This window comes from Euleptes europaea, chromosome 15 (assembly GCF_029931775.1).
Source record: "Euleptes europaea isolate rEulEur1 chromosome 15, rEulEur1.hap1, whole genome shotgun sequence".
In the NCBI taxonomy this organism is placed as follows: domain Eukaryota; kingdom Metazoa; phylum Chordata; class Lepidosauria; order Squamata; family Sphaerodactylidae; genus Euleptes; species Euleptes europaea.
The window spans coordinates 33,860,609-33,882,098 of NC_079326.1; the positions used below are offsets into that span (position 1 = coordinate 33,860,609).

At 42.8% G+C, this 21,490-nt stretch overlaps 1 protein-coding gene across 2 annotated transcripts in view; it reads right to left on the minus strand.

The window, feature by feature from the left end:
- Positions 1 to 21,490, minus strand: part of KCNH7 (potassium voltage-gated channel subfamily H member 7) — a 344,141-nt gene that overhangs the window by 18,863 nt on the left and 303,788 nt on the right. For both annotated transcript variants that reach the window (XM_056861343.1, XM_056861344.1), the window contains 4 exons: positions 16,840 to 17,039; positions 7,563 to 7,815; positions 5,847 to 6,052; positions 3,567 to 3,666 (listed from right to left, as the gene is read on the minus strand). In XM_056861343.1, coding sequence (XP_056717321.1) covers positions 3,567 to 3,666; positions 5,847 to 6,052; positions 7,563 to 7,815; positions 16,840 to 17,039 — 759 coding nt within the window. The remainder of the gene's footprint in view (positions 1 to 3,566; positions 3,667 to 5,846; positions 6,053 to 7,562; positions 7,816 to 16,839; positions 17,040 to 21,490) is intronic.

Below are 21,490 nucleotides of genomic sequence, written 5' to 3' on the forward strand. Positions count from 1 at the left end.
GGGGAATCAACCCCAGTTGTCCAGATTAGAGTCCACCACGCTTAACCAACATAGCAGAAAAATCAACTTGGACAGAAATGCCATGCTTTCTCACAGAACCGCAAATGCAGTTCTTTCCCATGTAAGTGTGTTCCATACACGAACCTGCATACATGAACCAACTCCAAAATACCACCAAGTTCAGGCTCCTTTTACCAAAAAAACATCATTCTGATTCTTGACAGCCATGATGGTGTAGTGGTTAAGATCGGTGGTTGGAGCGGTGGAGTCTGATCTGGAGAACTGGGTTTGATTCCCCACTCCTCCACATGAGCGGTGGAGGCTAATCTGGTGAACTGGATTTGTTTCCTACACACAAAGCCAGCTGAGTGACCTTGGGCAAGTTTCATCATCCAACTATAAACATATTTGCTTGGAACGAACTCTTGCTGATTGCAATATAACTTACTTTGAGTGAAGAGGGCCAACCCCTTGCATGCTAATTTTGGAGTCAGTCCATTGATGAATTGGGAATGCTTTCCAAGTAAAACCTGCATCAAATCAAGTTTCAGCCATGGGAAATATGAACATTGGCAGTAAGGTCTTAATGACTGTTCTGCCTTCTCCCTTGTCAGACCCACTATTATTTTTGTAATAATTTGATAGCCGAAACTGTATGCTTGCCAAAATCAAAAGGTAAGATGTATTGCACTGTTATTCTTCTAAATGTCATCCTCATTTTTCATAACTACTGGACTAAATGAAACAAATCAGCAATCATAGGCTACCAGTGGCAATCTTAAAATTAATTACACCCTTCTTAGTCCAATGGACTTCAATGGACTAGAACGGTGTAATTGTACTGAGGATAACTCTGTACGTCATTGTACATCAGCTTGTGGTAGAATGGTCTAGAGCCAAGAGCAGCACAAATGAAGTTAACTTTCATTAATTACCACAGATTCTGCTATACTTCAGATCAGCACTTGACACGCATTAAGGTCTGAACTGACAAAAGACATGCCACCGCCACCCTGAAGCAGCAACTAACAATTCCACAGTAGGCACAGGCTAGAAGGTTACTTTCTTGCTCCTTCAGGTGGCAAAGTGTGTTTCCTCACACAGAATGTGAAGGTCACTCCAGCAAGCCACCTCTGTCAAAAGATGTTTTTGTGTGTGGAGAAGAGCAGTCTAAATATTTTTGTGACAGTTTGGTTGTCAAGCTTGGCTTTGTACTTCAAAATGTCTCTTTGATGAAAAGGTAGTGTTATTCAGCTAAACGATGAAATGCTGAGCTAATGACTACCTTGCCTAGGATGCACAGAGCCATGAAAGCATGGAACCGAAAACTCAGAGGGAACTCAACTTATTGGCTTGGATCTGATGCCTTTCTTCTGTTGGCACAACCCTCTGTTATGTTATGGGGGTTATCTTTTGCTGTGCTGTGGCTCCCTCTAATGAGTTTTCACTTGTGCATGCCCTGTCTATCAATGAAAAGAATGCTCTAGTACCAGAGGCCTATGCTCAGCAGTAAAGGACCTCTATAACAGGCCCAGAGGGGCACAAGTGGAAACAAGGCATAGGATCCAAGCCGTTTATTAACAGGACTTTCAGTTTACAGGCTTAATTTTATTAAGTACTATCTTCAAAAGTCACAGCAATAAAGGCATGACATAGATTTTTCAATCCTGTTAGGAGGTTCTGAAGGGTTTAGAAATGAATACCAGACTGGAAACTTTTAGGTAATCACTTCCCTGCATCAACAGGAAACATTTTTCCAACTGCACCTTCTCATTATGCACTACAGACTTCCAAAATGCACATTAGGTGATGTGTCTTATCACATCCAAGGAGGCTTTCATGTGCACATTATAACTGGTGCCCTGGATCATTTGGGTTCTGATCCTCAAAGTGCCAGTACAGACTTTTTGGGTAAGGACTCTGCACCTCCCAACCCTACCCAAGGCTGTTTCCTCTCCCAACATTCTCCACTGGAGAACGCAGAAGGTGCCATTCAAGACCAGTCAACAGTATCACAGTACTAACCTCCCAACCCAATCCAAGTCTGCTTCCTCTCCTAACATTCTCCATTGAAGAATGCAAGGGACAAATCACAGTATTAAGCTTCAAGGGAAAGGGCCAATATTTTAAATTCAATCAATTGACCTATGGGGCTCTGCCCGTCACCAGGCCCTGCTTGTGGATATAAGCACCTGCCAAGTTTGACTTTACCAGATCAATTTCCTGCTGTCTCTGGGAAAACAGTCCCATTCTGCAGTTCCTTAGTCTGACTAGTTATTGATTGCTCTCTGCTCCTAGCTGAGGTCAATTTCCTAGACCTCACATAGCAGGCTGTGGGCTTACAATCTGGCTGGTACATGGCAGCGGACAGCTTAGGGCTAAGTAAGTAAGAGTGGATATTATGGTACCCCAACAGGCCCTAAGCTACCCTGGGTCACCCTGCAAGGTGTTCAGGACTGGAGCTAGTGGGCAAAGGATGGAACAGTGCTGTGTAGCCAGAGACTAAAAGGGGGCTCCTGGCATCCATCTTGTTTGTACCAAGGCTGTAGCAAGCTGACTGGGCTGAAGCAGCAATGCTTGTCATACTCTCCCCTGAAAGGAATGTTGCTGCTTCTCCATGAAGACAAAAGAAGACAAAGATAAACCTTTTGCATTTCTATAGTTATCCTGCAGTAGATCACAAATACCTGGCCAGATCTCCTCACTCTATTCAAACAGACATTTAATCCTATCCTGTTGCCAGCCTAGCCCACTAACTCACTTCTTCCGTGCCCCACCTTAATTTCCAATTCTATAACTCAGTGCTTGGACACTTAAATCTCAATTATCCTAGACATCATTTCTGCTGACCTTATTCATTGCACCCTCTTAATCCTATTTCGAGAAATCAAGCCTTTCTCACCGTCAATGACAAGCCATTCATTCCCAGACATTGCCAGGCATAACCTCCAGCTACATTTAGGGGTATAAGTATAGCCCCATTGGCCACAGTAATATTGCTGACGCTTGCTCCTTGGACCCAAAAACGTGACCCCTGCACCTACGTGCAGTTCCTCTTCCCCCTTCTCCTCTTGCAGCTGCCATTCTGGACCTTACTCTTCAGGAAGGTAACTATAAACCCGCTTTGGACTCTCAAACCTTTATTTTCTGAGCTCTGTATGTGTTGGGGATTGTGTGTGTGTGCAATGAATTTGATTACTTTTAATAAAATCCTTTAAACTCATAAAACATTTTGTTATTGGAACCCTCCATTGGTTTGCTCAACTGGCGCATATTGGTTCAAAGATCCCCACGCCAGCCTCTTGCAAAGCTCTATCTAGTATCCAGCTCATTGCCCCCAATAAACGGAGACCCCTGTGATTGGTGTAATATGGAGGTTGATGGAAAAGACCTTCACATTTGAATTCTAAGGCCAATGAACAATTGGTCCCATTAATACGCATCAGCACATAGCCTGGGCTTTTGAATAACATGTTATTGGCGCAAATCGGGTTCAGGGCACTCAGAGCCTTTTAATGGACACAATTAGCATTGCTGAAACACTGTTCAATGCAGTTAACATTTACCTTTATCAATTTCACTTTCAAAAGACAGTTTCCTTCTTCGTAGCTGGCTGTTGTCACCGTCGGAACCATTCGTGCTGTGCGACCTTATTGCGAGATCAGTCTTGATGGGGAAAACATGCATACATGATAGATTAGACTCATTTTATTGAGTCAGATTTACACGACTATTTGCTCACCTTTCATAATGACTCACATGGGTGATTAAAAAACATGGGTCTTAAAAAGGGAATGTTACTCCATGTGTGTTTGAATGCTAATAAAGGTGACTTTTCCTTCTTTGCACTCATAACAGTGATTGATGATTGTTTATTTTGTATATTAAAAATTTAATTAAATACACAGGTAGAAACTTTCAGTTACACCTGTGTTCCCACGCTGAACTTCAAGCTGCTTTAAAAGCCTGGTCTCTCAACCAAGGCAGCACCCCATCCCAGACCTCTTAATTAAGAAATTATTCTAGTCCCTCTGTTTCTATCCATCTTACTTTCTATGCTGAGAATTAGTTTATGTATAGTAAAAATACTAACACTGGTGGTCTATGAGGAATTGTAGGAGAGTGGACCATGTGACCCCCCCATTTCCTCCTCCAGGCACCTATACATTTGCAGGAAATTGAGCAGACAAAAGTGTTCCTCCCACCTTTCCCTCTAGAACTGGCCTCAACATTTTGACCTTGTGGGGCATATTCAGGTCTCATCAGGCCTTTTTCGAAGGCTTCCCTCTCTTCTGCTCATTTACAAAGCTTCATTTTTCTACATACCTGGGGAGTTGTCTAGGTTTTACTGCTTTCATGATTGGCATGGTGGCCAGTCTCTTTATACTATTAGATGTAGGGTTGGATCCAGTGATCCATCAGCAGAAGATGCTGATGATCATGAGCTCCCCCACTTTCCCCTCCCACAGTAGCCATTTCTGACCCTGAAAAAGTTGATTCCATGGGTTGCAGGACCTGTGTGGAGTGACAGTCATGTAAGTAGGTGGGCAGCAACGAGGAGGAGGAAGGAAACAAAAATAACCCTTCCTGCCTCTTCCATCAGTGGTGCTTCTTCTGTCAATGGTGCTGTATTGATGGAGAAGGCAGAAGGAACCTGTTTTATCTCCCTACCCCCTACTCACTGCAGCCTACCAACCCACATGGCTATTGCTCTACCTGGGTCTCATGACTTCAGGAATCAACTTTCCCAGGTTGCTGGGGGAAGGGGAAAGCAGAGCAAAACTGCGATCCTTGCCCACATACCTGCAATCCTTGCATGAGTGGATCCAACCCATAGTGATGCTCTGATTGAGGATGCAATCTGCATGAGTGGATCCAACCCATAGTGATGCTCTGATTGAGGATGCAATCTGGGCAGATGAGTAGCTATCTAAGTACACAAAATCAGCCTCTTTTGGGCGCTGCTGTTGTGGATGTGCACCCCAACCCACATCATCCTGCTCATCTGAGCTCCATTAAGCAGAATGGGCGCATCTTATGATGCTACGCCCACCTGTATCTGAGGCAAGAAGGACACAATGTGATTAGTTGCTCACAAATGCAGCTCATTTAAGGCCATAGCATTTGTGAAGGACACATTACTTTCGATTAAATGGAGAATGGGTTTAAGACTGGGACACTTGTGTTTACATCTACTGATGGTGATAGTCCAAGTATATTATTTTTGTTACATCAGAATGAAATGATCTTTTTCGTGCAGTTTTTTTTAAAAGTAAAGTGCAGCAAAAATGTGAAAATGTCCCCCTTTATGGGATGTGTATTATTGCAGGCAGCAATGTGGTAGCTGAGTATAATTAGCTATGATGTTTAATTACACAGTAAAAGTTGCATTGCGCAACAATAAAGCTGGCAAATTACAGGCTTCTTTGATTTACTATTCTAGCTCTTCCTTCTTTGATTTAGCAGAATTGAGAAATGATTTCCACAGCAGAAATGTCCCCCCCCCTTTGAATGTTTAATTCCTTTGATGAAAAATTTCAAGGCATTATCCAAGTACTGTTAAAAGAAATGCGTTGACTGAACAAACTTTCCTCTATTCCTCACCTTCCACTGCAGCCCACCAAGTTCACTGAAATACTAGTTCTGGCGGACAGGGTGTACTTGGGAATGGTGCAGGTGCTCAATTGTAGGGGGACCTGTAGTGGGAAGGAGGAAATTAACTAAAATCTCTCCTTCTGCTGATGGAAAACCCTTCTGTCACCAGAGGATGACCTTGGGATCCATCCCTATGACTTCAAGCTAACAGGACATGAATTCAACAACAAAAAGAAATAACTCTTACATACTTTAGGATTCTCATGTCTCAGATTGAAAGTGAGCTCTAGATTGGTGAGGAACAGGTCAGAAAATTCTGGGTACATATCCAAAACTTCTAATAGGTCTTCTCGTTGAATCTTATGCAAATCACAGTAGGTTAAAGCTCTCACATCTGCATTGGACTTCCCTGGTTTTGCGTAAAGATGTACCATCTCTCCAAAAATATCATTTTTGCCTACAAGAAGAAAGGCAAAACAGACACAGAAGAGATTTAATAAATACACATTCCCTTCCCCACCCAAAAAGGACTACCACACAGTTCTCCAGAATAATATCCAGACCCAGTGGTTACTTTCTCTTGGATGTCATACATTCTTACCAATCTATATACATGCAACAGAACTGTACACTGCAATTTTCTCTAGAACTGTACCATTCAGAATAGAAATGCGGGCGGGGGAGAGGGGTGTCACATATTTGTATGTTCTTCCCCCCAGAAATGTGCTCACATATTTGTATGTTCTTCCCCCAGAAATACAAGAAAATTACCGTATCCCTCAACCAATCAATGTCCTCCCTTTGATGATTAGTCTACTGCAATTAGTCTACTACTAAGCACTGAATATCAGTGCTAGGAGGCAACATTAGGAGAAGTCTTTGGCATCTGTGCCCTGTTGATGGCCCTTCAGAGTAACTGGTTGGCCACTGTGTGAGACAGGATACTGGACCTAGATTGATCATTGGTCTGATCCAGCAGGGCTCTTCTTATGTTCTTAATATCTTGCCAGGGCGTATTTTTATATCTTATTTGATATACAACTTTTGTTAGCTCTTTCTTACATTGGTCATAGTGACAAAAGTGGTAGGAGTTGGACAACCTGCACCAATGAAAACATTACGGGTATACTATGACACAGCCTAATTTAGAGATTCTGGATTGAATTCTATCAGTTTTCCCACTGGCACAAGAGGGTGGAGGGTCACCTTGTGACTCCTCAAAAGGTTATGCTAAGGTTTGTTAGGGACAGGGGCTGTGGTGAGGAGGATAAATAGGTGAGATTGAGCTGATATGATAAACAGGTGGGATTTAGCTGATATGGGCAAACTTATTGGCTTGTCTCCTATCACTCTGCTAAGAAAAATTTGAAGCTCTCTTCAAGCCTATGGAGCTTTCCACCAATGGAAGTAATTCTTCAGCTGGAGGAAAAGCCACTTCCATCAAAAGAAGGCCCCTTAATCTTGAAGAGAGCTTCAAACTTTGCTAAGTAGAGTACTAGGATACAAGCCACTGATTTCAGTGGGAGAGGTTTCAGAATACACATAATTCTGATTACACTTAAGAGGATTTAACAATATTTAATTTGTCTAGATAAAGTCTTATCTTTCTTTGCTATACACCTCTTTCAGTCTACATGTACATTGAAAGAATTCGATTTTAAAATTTAACTTAATAAGAATGATATCAATATGGTTTACCTAAATTTTTGGGATATTTACAAGGGGTTGGATCCAGACAGCATATTAATTTAACCTCACCCAATACCCCTCCTTAATACAACCCCTATCTTGTGTCTATGCAGATCCCATGATTGTCAGCATAGCCATTTTGGTAATCAAAGGAGGTCCCCTCCTCCCCGTTTCACCCATAGAAAAGCTGGTTGGATCCAACCCATTATTTCCTCTTACTGAACATCAACGGTGACTGTGTGAGCAAACCTGCTTTTCCAGTTTTATGAAATGCTTACCAAGAATTGCTACGACCATGTCATTCTTGAGGATTTCAATGGAGCCTCGTGACAGGAAATAAAGTGCAGTCAGAATGTCACCACAGTGCACAAGGGTATCCCCAGGAGGTGCGTGTGTAGTCTTAAATTTCATAGCCAAAGCTCGGAGACAGCCTTTACTGGCCCCCTCAAAAGCTTTGCAGTTCTGAAGCAAACTTTGGTTGAGGTGCAGACAGATATCAGCTTGCAAACATTCCGGAAATCCCTTTAAGACCTGATGGAAACAAGGTGAGAGTTTAGCACCACTGCAGTGCAAACTGGCCTACAGACGAGGGTATCCAAAGCAGAGAGATGTCTTGCTGACTCTGAGCACCTCTAACACCTGGCCCGAGCCCCCGACTGTCCCCATTTTGTGCTCACCATAGACAGGCTTGCCACATTGAAAGATGGGCTCACCATTGGCAAGCATATCTGTGGACTTCTTCCACTCTTCCTGTGGCTGGCTAGTAAGGGAGATGGGCAAGTCTGGAGAACCACATGCACACTCACTTTCTTGCATTACTCTGCTGATCTTTTGGTCACTGGGGAGTGCAACTAAGAAATTTATGGGTTATTTTACAAGCACCATTTCATGGATAACAAAAAGTTTTTATCAGAAGCTGGTTCTGAATGTGGCACTTAATCCATATTCTCCTTGGCTTTACTTGTGTAAAGAATCTTACTAATCTTATCGGGCAAAGGAGTCCTGCTGCTGGATTGCCTTTTGGCTTTGGCAACAGCCACTGTGGCCTTGAGATATGCAAATCCTAGCTCCTTTTCAGCCATTTGTCTTTCTTTCCCTTCTACCTGATAACCTATTTCACCTTTATGTTATGAATGTGATAAGCTATGCTGAACCTAAGTATTTAAGAACAGAATCCCTGAAGACAGAAATTGATTATGTAGAGCCAACTTCAATAAAATAAATAGAAGAAGAAGAAGAAGAAGAAGAAGAAGAGTTGGTTTTTATGTGCTGACTTTCTCTACCACTTAAGGAAGAATCAAACCGGCTTACAATCACCTTCCCTTCCTCTCCCCACGACAGACACCCTGTGAGGTAGGTGGGGCTTAGAGAGCTTTAAGAGAGCTGTGACTAGCCCAAGGTCACCCAGCTGGCTTCATATGGAGGAGTGGGGAAACCAACTTGGTCCACCAGATTAGTGTCCATTGCTCATGTGGAGGAGTGGGGGATCAAACCCGGTTCTCCAGATTAGAGTCCACCGCTCTAAACCATGGCTCTTAACCACTACACCACACTGGCTCTCAAACATTATTTCATGGATAACAAAAGGTTTTATAAGAAGCTGGTTCTGAATGTGGCACTTAATCCATATTCTGCTTGGCTTTACTTGTGTAAAGAATCTCACTAATCTTATCGGGTAAAGGAGTCCTTTGCCCGATATCTGACAGATCGCAATGAAATTGTATTCAGAGTCAACATTAGTCTAGTATATAATTTCAGTGGGTCCAGACTGGCCTAATTCTCCAGAGGACTGCAGTTGAGGTCTCCTAATCCACTCCTTTAAGAGTAAGTGACCTTTGACCTTCCCAAAAGCTATGCCAGAAATTGTGGGACCAACATGGACAAAAAGCCACTCAGGAAGGGTCTGCAGTGAAGAGGGGAACCATCCTAGATTCCACCTTCCTCTAGTACCAGTGGGGCAAAGCTGTTTGGATCTAACCCATTCACACCTACAGTGATAATTTTAATACATACTAACCATGCAAGCATAATATATACATATTCTAAGTACCTCTTCAATGGTGAATTATTTTGCTTTACATCAGCACAAAAAGGGCCTGTGCAGCTGCTTATATATATATAAACACACTTCTCCCATACTTAACAACAATGGCAGGAGCAACAAGAAAATGGATATTTTTTGACATGAGAATATCACTTCACCAAAGCCAAGCTATGATTCAAGAAATGAAGTTTCTAAACCTTCAATAGATTCTGATGTTTCTATGGTTGAAAGTAAACGATACAGTTATGGAATAACAAAGAACATTATGATAATGTTCATACATACAAAGTTGACCAATTGAAGGAGCTGGTAGCAGAGGTGCCATTTCAGATTTCAGGAGGGGAAGGCAGAATTCTCTGCTTTTTCACTCTTTAATAAATTAACAGTTGGATCCAGACTAAATTACCAATTTCCACCGACCCTCTTTCCCACTGCAGCCCCCCCCCCCATGTTGTTCCTCTGGACCACCCACCACCAAGGAACAACATTTAATGGAGAACAGTGAGCTGCAGTTTGTGGTGGTGAGGCAGGAAAGTTCTGTTCTTCAGATGGAGAATTTAATCTGGATCTAACCCTAAATTAAAAAAAAAACATGTAGTTTAAAAGCATTTGTTGTGATTACTTACCAAAACTTTACAATGCTTTGCCACCCTTTTAAAAGCAAAATAATTATGCCTTCAGCATGCATAGTGGAAATATTTGCCCTTTTAATTGTTTATAACAACAGTCTCTCAAGAACTAACAAGCATACCTCAGTTTCAAAAGCTCCCCGGGGCCATTTTTGATTAGGGTAATAGCATGGGAAGGAAGACCCTCTCCCCTTGTGCTGTGGTTCCAGTCTGAGTCAGGGCCTTGCATATAACTGTTGAGCCCCCCCCCCCCAAAAAAAAAACCCTGGGAGCTTTGTACATGGAGCTCCCAGCACATCACCTGGTTAGACCCTCTGAGTGTAGCGTCAACCAGCTGGCCATAGTAGCGCAAGGCACTGACATGTGGTCTGGGACACAAAGGGTGGTGCTAGATGCCTCTCCATCCACCCTCAGTGGCACTGTTGCTCGGGACATTCACACAAATATACACATTTGTGAAGAAGCTAGCAAAAAGTAAAAGATAACATCAAAATAAAAAGCACTTAACAAGGTCAGCTAAACTTACAAAACAGCAGTCACAGTAATCACGGTTCTGCTTATGTGAGCAATTGTACTGAATAATGGATCGGGCGTGCTAATGAACGTTTGGTATCATAATTGCTTCACCAGCATTTTACTGAAGTCACTGGAGACAGTTACACTAGTGTGAATGTTTAGGGAAAATATATTATGTCAAATTACAAGGGGCTGAATCCAAACACGCATACACAGGATGCTGCCTTACACTGAATCAAATCCTTGGTCCATCAAAGTCAGTATTGCCTACTCAGACCGGCAGCGGCTCTCCAGAGTCTCAGGCAGATGTCTTTCACATCACCTACTTGCCCAGTCCCTTTAACTGGAGAGGCCAGGGATTGAACCTGAGACCTTCTGAATGCCAAGCAGATGCTCTACCACTGAACCACAGCTGTCCATACACTAGTGGAATGGGATTTCCATTGGTGGGTGGTAGTGGCAAACTTTTGCTGATTCTCCCTTCCCACTGCAGCCCCTCAAATTGTTCCTTACAGTTTTCATGAGCTAACATGACCCCGAGGAGATGAATTTCAGGAGGCTCAGCAAGCTGCACTGGGAGAGGAAAGGTGAGAAAGTCCCATTTCTCATGCTTTGGTTTTCTTGTGGTAATTTGGATCCCACCCATGGTTACTTATTCTTTACTCTTGGGTACACGTGTACTATGATACCAAGTTCGTTTACATAGTTCAATGAAACTTATTTCCCAATGTTTGCTTAATAGTACTGTCCATCACAGTCGATAGAGTCAGAACCCTATGGATTAAAATTTGCAAATATAACATAATAACTAACAGAGCCCTGTGGCACAGAGTGGTAAGCTGCAGTACTGCAGTCCAAGCTCTGCTCATGACCTGAGTTTGATCCCAACAGAAGTTGGTTTCAGGTAGCCGGCTCACGGTTGACTCAGCCTTCCATCCTTCCGAGGTCGGTAAAATGAGTACTCAGCTTGCTGGGGGTAAAGGGAAGATGACTGGGGAAGGCACTGGCAAACCACCCCATAAACAAAGTCTGCCTAGTAAACGTCGGGATGTGACGTCACCCCATGGGTCAGGAATGACCCGGTGCTTGCACAGGGGACTGTTACCTTTTTAACTAACAGAAGGACCTATTCTGTCACTGATAACAGCATTTTGGATTTCATCCATGTTCTCGTCTACTTAGTCTTCTGAAATTCAGTGGCACTGACTGGTTTTTTACATTTTGACTAACTAATGACAGAATGTATGATCTAATGGATTTCCTCATAATAAGATATTCTTTACATTGGTTCAAAGTCCCAGAGAGGTTTTCAGCATCTTTTTGATGCTTGATATCTTTGTGGTTTTCTGATACACTACATGGGTATGCTCTATGTGTTCTTCTAAAATTCAGCCCATGAAGTTGGTTTTTTTTTTTTTTTTTTTTACACACATTCTAGCAGAAGGATAGAAAGGTTTGGGGAAACATTGCCTGCCTCTAACCATCTGCAGAGTGAAATTCTGAGTTTTTGCAGAACATCCCTTCCTGCTAGGATTGACAACCTCCAGGTACTAGCTGGAGATCTCCTGCTATTACAACTGATGTCCAGCTGATAGAGATCAGTTTACCTGGAGAAAATGGCTGTTTTGGCAATTGGAAAATGGCATTGAAGTCTCTCCCCTCCCCAAACCCCGCCCTCCTCAGGCTCCACTCCAAAACCTCCCGCCAGTTTCAAAGAGGGACCCAGCAACCATACTTCCTGCCCTCCCTCTCTTCAAAATTATTTTTTGATCCAAACAGAATTGATTCCAGACAGGCTCCAAATTTCTAAAAAGAGGAAAAGAAATGGATTGTTGGGTTTCAGGAAGAAACTGAGTAAAGAGGAATTAAGAGAATTTCTTTTACCATCGCTACTAGATATCTGTGAGATCCTGCCCACCTGTATCTCTATACCTCTACTTCCTTCCCTGTAGTATGTTCTAAGAACTGTAGTTCTCAGAATGCCTGATATGAATGATGTTCCCCCCCAAGACCATTAAGTCCAGTATCTAAAATTATCTAAGTGCACCACTGACAAACGAAAGAAAGGGACAAAGAAGCCAGATCCTAGAATCAGCAGCACACATGAGAAGAGAAACCTGATTCCTCCCCTCTTCAGTAACCTAAATGAGTCAACCGACATTCTAAGCACTGGCAAAAATGAAGGTCTGAAAATAAGCAAGGGGGAAGCCCAAGGGTTTAAAGTGTCCCTGACCCTTGGGCTTCCCCCTTGCTTATTTTCAGACCTTCATTTTTGCCAGTGCTTAGAATGTCGGTCATATTTCAATTATGTCCATTTTATGATAAGGTCGGGCTTCTGATCCAGATTAAAGTAAACTTTCAAAACCTGTTTATTCGCCCCTCAAACATAATTATCAGTAATATAGTTTTACCAAAACGATATTATACAATGAAATGCTGCAATAAAAAGAATGGAGAGGTGAGCTAAATGGAAAGAACTGAACGACTTAATTAGATTCTAAGCATATCTCAGCACAAAGAGCAGCAAGATTTCTATTCTGTGTTTTCCATTCAAAATAGTCATGGGGGAACATTATTTTCTCCCTTTCAATGAAAAATAATAATACTCTTAAAGCTTTCTCCCCCCCCCAAAGGTGTATTTGTCTAAGAACTTGATTTCTTCTGAGATGAAAAACTACTTGTTTTATTTTCTGTGTTATCAGTGTTCCCACTTCAAAAGCGTATTGCTTTCACAAACACTATTCATTAAATTAATTATGTATATAATTGTGTATATAATCTGTTTTTTTGTGGATGAACCAATTATCACTTTGGACTTCACTGCTGTCTGAAGATTTGAAACTGGCAAGAGAGACCCTGGAATATTCAAGCAATCACCAGGAGCTTGGCATGCAAGCCCGCCTGGAGAAGAAGAGCTCTGCTAGTTTACTACCATGCAAAGTCAAGCAATTCAAAGCACATGCAAGCCCATCCCAGATGCACATGGTTTTGAGCTTTGGTCAACAAACCACAATTGGTCCTTGGTGACTAGCATGCATATATTATAAACACACAAAAAAAGCACCAACATGAAAGAAAGTAAAGAACAATCGGCAAGAGAACACAATCCACATGTAACACTTCTAAAGAACAGCTACATCAAATGCACAGGACCTTTTTTGGGCAGAGAAGAGCGACCAGATATGTAGGCCCAAACCATGGCTAAATGACCTTAAGAAATACCCAGATTTAGATGAACAGATTAACAAATTAACAGGATACGCAATGATGGCAAAATTGACATCTTTTATACATAATAGGCCAATCACAGAATCTTGGGGGAAATTGATTTTTTTAAAATTATATAGCTAGAAATTTGGAACAGAACTGAATCAAATTTAGATAACATAAAAGAGCTTTAGGTAATAAGCAAGCAATAAATGCGCTAACTGATATTGAACAATATGTTACAACCAAAGATCAATGTAATTTAATGAGGTTGACAATACAATTGCAATTTTGAATGGCAAGCTTCATAAATATTGTTACCGTATATCGAGTATATGTTTTAATGCTTTAATGTGTTTGTGGTTGTTAAAATAAAATAAAATTATAAATAAAAAGAAATACTTTCATTTCACACCATTTCAGTTCTGTTATCTTTATTTTTTTGGTTGCTCTGTGCCGATATTTATTTATTTATCCCATTGTCATGCAAAATGAAGTTATAACTTAGAAAGCATTAAAAAAGAAGTTTTAAACTCAACAGATACATGGATATATTTTGTTTACACTGGAATTAAATTGGATATAAATACCTCCTGCTCTTACCAGTGGATGGTGTTATTCCATGTATTAAGGTATGAAGCAGACAGGAAAGAGATAAATCTTTCATAAGCATAACATAAAGACAACTGGCATATTAATCACTTACTAAGGTATATACGTATAAATATTTAAAGGAGTATCAAAGTCGCTTGTTCAATTATTGCCCCAAAACTAAAAGGGCTCAAATTTAGTAAGGTATATCAAATAAAATATTACGAAATAAGTCACTATTACTGTTGCACATTGCATTTAAAGTGAATGCTTCATGGCATCTCATATTCAAATCTAACATCCCAACTCCAAGAAAATAAGATAATAAAACTACAAATTCAAGACTACTTTCCAACACACCATGAAGTGTTTAGGTGGGCAACATCTTCAACTAGAAGTCACATCTGTTAACAAAAGATGGTTGTGGACATTCTTGGGCTCATTCATATAATTTAATATCTTCAGAAATAACTGAATGGGTTACACCAATTCCAGCTGAAACTTGTGAGCTTTATCCAGCAAAGTCCTGAGTACTCAAATCTTTATTCCAACTGAATCCCACTCCAACTGGGGTGATGTAGTACAGAGCTCTACAGACATCATTGGATTATAGATGAGTTGTATGCAAAGCTTACTGTTCTCTAACGCAAGAACTCTGTTCCTATGTGTGCTGATGAATTAGGGTCCTTCCAGACTAGGGCTGCCAACCTGGCTGGAGATCGCCCGCTGTTATAGCTTATCTCCAGGCATCAGAGATCAGGTCACCTGGGGAAAATGGCTGCTTTGGAAGGTGGACTCTATGACATTATAACCCACTGAAGTCCCAACTCTCCCCAAACCCTGCCCTCCACAGGCTCCACCCTAAAAATCTCCAGGTATTTTCCAACCCAGAGCTGGCAACCCTATTCCAGACAGAAGGATTCCTGAGGATCGAGCTTGCTGGTTCAGGATCACGGGCATCTGTAAGCTGAAGGGTTTGTCCAGCACAAACAGACGAGGGTCTAGCAGAATTAGTGCTGATGTTATATGGTACAACAAAGGGCCAAGTTATAAAATCGCTGTGCTAACTGGTGCCATATTCTTTGGATACCATTCTCCCCACTTCCAGTTTAATGTTTTAGTCAGCCTTTCGGATGCAGTATCATAATTAATAAACAAACTCTTCCTTAAGACAACAACACACCTTCTTATTGATTTCATTTAGCTTTGGACTACCCCCTTTCAAAAAACGAGTATTTCCTCATATGGTTACTGTGGTTATGCAAGAATGGTGAGCTACCATGGTCTCTCTTCAACCAATTTATTTTTTTGAGCTTCAAAATACTTCAAACTGGGAAAGCTGGAGCAAGCACCTAGAAGCCCGGCCAACATTGCTACAAAAGGCAGACCTGACTTTTGACGTTACCATTACAAGTGTAATGTATTTCTTCCATCTCTTCCTTGCCCAATGCCAATTGAAACTGGTTTAACTTTTTTAAAAGCTTGTAACAGAATGGGTAACGTGTGTGGATCTACCCGTTGCTGATGTAGACCTTTACCCCCAAAGGTGCCACTGTCCCCTTAAGTATGAAATGATCTTCAACCGAATCTGCTTTCAATTTGGTCCAATGCGTTTTGTATCTCCTTTAGGTCCTACCTTCCTTTCAGCACTGCAGTGCTGTTATTGTTTATGAAGAGCTACTGATTTTTTGTGAACAGTTTCAATGTCATTCCTCATGTGCTCTGTGCCAATAATTTTCTAACTGTCAGAGCGGTTCCTCAGTGGAACAGGCTTCCTCGGGAGGTGGTAAGCTCTCCTTCCCTGGAGGTTTTTAAGAAGAAGTTAGATGGCCATCTGTCAGCAAGGTCTATGACCTTAGGTAGATTATGAGAGGGAGGGCATCTTGGCCATCTTCTGGGCATGGAGTAGGGGTCACTGGGTGTGTGTGGGGGAGGTAGTTTGGAATTCCCTGCATTGTGCTGGGGGTTGGACTAGATGACCCTGGTGGTCCCTTCCAACTCTATGATTTTATGATTCTAAGAGGGATTTGGCTTGGATCTGAAGCTGCTTTCCCACTCATGGCAGGAGCTCCTGCTCAAGAAAGATGGGAAAGACAGTTTTTGCCAATTCTCCCATCGCTGCAACTCCCCACTATGATCCACATCATGTTCCTGAGGGTTTGCTGACCTTTGGGGGAATAATTTGGTGGGGGGGGGGGCACAGAGAACTGAAGAGGAAGAGGGGAGGAAGGAAACTTACCAGTTATGCATTACAGCTCTGCTCACACTTCATAGAATGCAACCTTTATATACAATTACCTTCAAAACAATACAGTCTAATTCCTACACACATATCCACGATCTCTTGAACAATTAACATTCCCCCAACCCCCAAGATGTGGAAGCAGTTGTACCTCACATTTCACCGCTTAATTAATGGCTGTTAATATGATATAGATAATGCACCCTATTATACGGGGCAATAAAAGCAGACAGGTAACCTAAGGCTGTTCAAAGTCATGACATTTGTTTTTTTGTCTATCCTGTTAGAAATATACATTGTCAGTTGCCAAGAGCAGAATTACATACCATGTTCATGTCAATGCCGTTTGTATAGGTCCAAGCATGCTGGAAGTATTCTTCAAGCCGCTGCCTCAGAGGGTTGGGAATCTGATGGAAGCGTATAAACTCTTTCACACGCAACATCTGCATGTGATACCGGGCGGTCCCTGAATACAGCCTTTGGATTATTGCCGATACATTTCCAAAAATGCTGGCATACATTAACGCTGGATAAAATTGGGAAAAAATAGTTACATTATATCATTGCCCTCAGGATCCAAATAACTCTTAGAAGCAATAGTATAACCCATATTAGACCTTGATCTTGGGGCAAGGGAGGAAAAATAGACTCCTAGAGTTGGAAGTCTCCAGAGCCCTCTAGTTCAATCCTCTGCTCAATGTCAGATATCTAAAGCTAAAGAATCCTTGAGAGATGGATATCTAGCCTCTGACTGAAGATTTCCAGTGAGGGACAGCCTACGTGCCCCTGAGCCATTGCTTCTGTTGTCAGATTGTTCACGCGGTTAAGAATTTTATTCTAGTGGTTAACTGAATTCTACCCTCCTGCTATTTCAGACGTTTAGATGTATTCTTATCCGCTGGCTGGATGAATGTATTGTTATGGTATTTAAATTGAAATGTTTTAACTTGAGGGACGGGTTTTGGTCATGTTGTTGTATGTGAATCCTTGCGGGTGCGTGTATTTATGCTCCCTAGTTGCTATTTTACTATGCCAATAAAGGTGTCTGAATCTGAATCTAATCTAGATGTATTCTTGCCCTCTGGCTTTGCCCATTTTCATATGTAGTCTTTCAGGATTTTTAACAATATGAGCCTGTCCCTTAAAATGCTCTTTTGAGTGATTAAAATTTTGGTGCTCAAATCGCTTGTCATGGGAGATTCTTCTGATGTGTGCAGTTGCCTTACATCAGGGGTGGGGGACCTCCAGCCCGCAGGCCGTTTAAGGCCCGCAACATCATTTGCTGTGGCCCGCGGACTCTCCCGCGGAAGCCGCCGCCATTGCCGCCACTGGAGCGTACGCAGCAGAGTGGGTGGGTGGGTGAGTGGGTGGGAAAGCAGTGCACTCGTGTGGGGTAGTGCGGGGGGTGGGCGTCCGCCAGATACCATCATGGCTACTGGGGCAGAATGGAAGCCAAGTGCCTGCAATCGGCATGGCCAGAGGCTTCTCCAATGCCCTCTGGGCCTGTGCAGGAGGAGGGGACTTCTCTGCTGTGGGCCGAGGGAGGAGGCGGGGGCCGTGTGTGTGTGTGTGTGTGTGTGTGTGTGTGGAAAGAGGGAAGGCTTCAGTCTGATCACGCTGCCTGCAGGGTCGTGTACACGGCTGGGGCTGTGTCTATGGGGGAAGGCTTTTCTCTCTTTCCTCCCTCTTTCTCTGACTCTTTCTTTCTCTGTCTCCCTCCATTCTTTTCTTTCTTTCCCTCCCTCCATTTCTTTCTCCCTTTCTCTCCCTCCCTCCCTTTCTCACTCTTTTTCTTTCTCTCCCTTCCTCTCTTCCCTTTCTTTCTTCCTTTCTTCCTTCCCTTCCTCCCTCCCTTTCCTTCTCTCTCTCCTTCCTTCCTTCTTTCCCTCCCTCCCTTCTCTGCATAGCCTCTCCTAGGGTTGCCAACCTCCAGGTACTGGCTGGAGATCTCCTGCTATTACAACTGATCGCCAGCCAATAGAGATCAGTTCCCCTGGAGAAAATGGCCACTTTGGCCATTGGGCTCTATGGCATTGCAGTCCCTCCCCAAACCCCGCCCTCCTCAGGCTCCACCTCAAAAACCTCCTACTGGTGGCAAAGAGGACGCCCGGTATGGACCCCAAATGATGCTATAAATATGCAAATGGCCCTTGGCAGGAAAAAGGTTCCCCACCCCTGCCTTACATCATTCTTCTCTTCTCCATTTTCTTTTCACAAAAATACTCTGAGGTAGGTTAGGCTACCTCACAACTGGCCAAAATTCACTCAGTGAGTTTCCATGGCAGAATGGGGATTTGAACCTGGGTCTCTTTTGATCCTAGCCTTAGACTCTATTACATAACATTGACCTTTTGTGGTGGCTGCTGTTGAACAATACAAGCAGTTGTGCCTGGGTAAGTCATGGAAGTTACATGGTATCAAGTCACTGGGCCAATGGCTCCTGCTTGGCCTTTCTCCAATGAATCTTCCCTGAAATGCCAAAACAGTCCTTGAAAGTCCTTCCCCCCCCGCCGCGACATTTACTGACAGGAACCAAGGATTGAATGTTGGCAATATTGTTGTGGTTGCCCAGGCACAGCAGGCATTTTTTCTTAAAGCTACAGGTAGCGCTTCTATTATTTTGGTGGATTTTAACCCCCCCCAGTGTTTGTTTTTAGATTTAAGATTTTTCTGCAAATCTAGGGCTTTTCTCAGGTTTGTAGAAAGATCTGACTTGTCTGTCCATGGCTCTCATATCCAGATTTAAGTATCTGCAGCTGGGGGCCACTTTTCAATATTAGATATATGATTGAGGCACCTTTTCTACATTAATAAAAAGAAGTTCTTTTTAGTTATTTTGCTTTGGTGCTCAAACTGTGTGCAACAGGAGATTGCACTATCTGTGATCCTCCTGATATGCACAGTTGCTGTTTGGTGTAAATAGGGTAATGTGTGTATTTATCCAGTTTTGGACCACACATGTACCCTCAAAAAAAATCTGGGTATCCAACTGAGTTTACCGAAGCTGGAAAATACACACATTGCCCTATTCCAGGGGTCGGCAAACTCATTAGTCAAAAGAGCCAAATATCAACAGTACAACGATTGAGATTTCTTTTGAGAGCCAAATTTCTTAAACTTAAACTATATAGGTAGGTACACTGTTTATTAACTTAATCAACTTCAATTAAAGTTTTAAATCTTAATTAAACTATAGGTACACTGAATAAAACTTGATATCATACTTAATAGTGATCTTATTTATTGATAAAAATTAAATTGTAAGTCCCTGCCATTTCCCCCTCCCCATCCGGAGTCCTCGTCTGGAGGCCTGGTCTACCGCCATAAAAGCCTATTGGTAGACCTGGCCTCCGGCTGAGTCCCATTGGGAGGCCAGGTCTAGCCATTGGCTTTCTTGGTGGTAGACCTGGCCTCCGGAGGCCCATAGAAGCCAATTGGTAGACCTGGCCTCTGAAGGTGGACATTTTCCTCTCCTCGGAGTCCAGGTCTACCGCCAAGAAAGCCAGTGGGTAGACATGGCCTCCCAATGGGACTCAGCCGGAGGCCAGGTCTACCAAAGGAAGCTCACCCCGCCCAACAGCTGATAGGCGGGGGGGGGGCAGAAACTGCCGAGCCGCCCGCCCAGCAATCGCACGGCTAGAGGGGAGGGGAGGCTTTAGCCTCCCAACCATTGAGGGCAAGGGAAAGGGGGACCCAGCCATTCTCCACGGTGGGGAGGGGGAGAGACAGCACGCCCGCTCACCCGCTCTCTCTCTCTCTCTCAGGCGCGCCAGCTCCGCAGTCCGGCTGCCGGCACGAGCGGGCAAGAGCAGGGGCTCCGAACCAAGTTCGGAGAGCCGCACTCAACCGGCCAAAGAGCCGCATGTGGCTCTGGAGCCGCAGTTTTGAGACCCCTGCCCTATTCGCATAACTGTGCATATTGGGAAGGTTTTGGGTATTGTGATCTCCCCTTACATGACTGGTGTGTCAAAACTGTAATGACTTAAAAGGGCTGTGGGCTCCCTCATCTGCTGGGACATTCACAGTCCTCAACAAAGTAACATTTACAATCTCCCTACATGATTTAACTAACCAGGAAGGGCAAGGATGTAACCTGCATGTGGTCTTCACAACCTTCGGAACCCTGTGAACATCATTCAGAGAGCAAACTGGAATGATCCATATCCAAAGGATAGGGTTGCCAGCTCCAGGTTGGGAAACACCTGGAGATTTTTGGGGCGGAGCCTGAGGGGGCGGGTTTGGAAACAGGAGGAACTTCAATGCCAGAGAGTCCAATTGCTGAAGTGGCCATTTTCTCCAGGTCTATCAGCTGGAGATCAGTTGTAATAGCGGGAGATCACCAGCTACTACCTGGAGGTTATGTAAAGAAAAACTTGTGCTGTACTAATTAAGGTTAACAAAAATCACAGCCGCTATGGCCAGCCAATGTTCATACAATGAAGACAATAATGCAGCTAAAATGTCACTGATATTTAAAAGACCAATATTATGTGTATACATTCAATTATCAACTAGCTAAGTGCACCTAACTAATCAAAGAACCTATACAAAACGCTGTGATTTTTGTTAACTACCTGGAGGTTGGCAACTCTACCAAAGGACCAGATGGTGCTACAGACACATGTAAAACATGACTTAATGTCAAATTAGTATCCAGGTCACAGCCATTCTAAGAGATTTTAATCAGCAAAAGAAAAGCACACAAAAACATCACAGCTTATAGCCAAATCACTATCTTTCTGGCACTCCCTATTTGAAGTCATTAATTGCCGAATTATCCCAAGTAAATGAGATGCGCATGAATTAATTGGTGCAAGGGTTTCGGAGAAGTAGTTTTGCTTTGATACTATTATCAGCATTCATAGGCTTTCCAATGGGGTTTGGCAAAAGATTTTCCAAATCCCATTGGAAAGCATTCATAGGCTTTCCAATGGGATTTGGCAAAAGATTTTCACCACTTGATGGTCCTAATGGCTC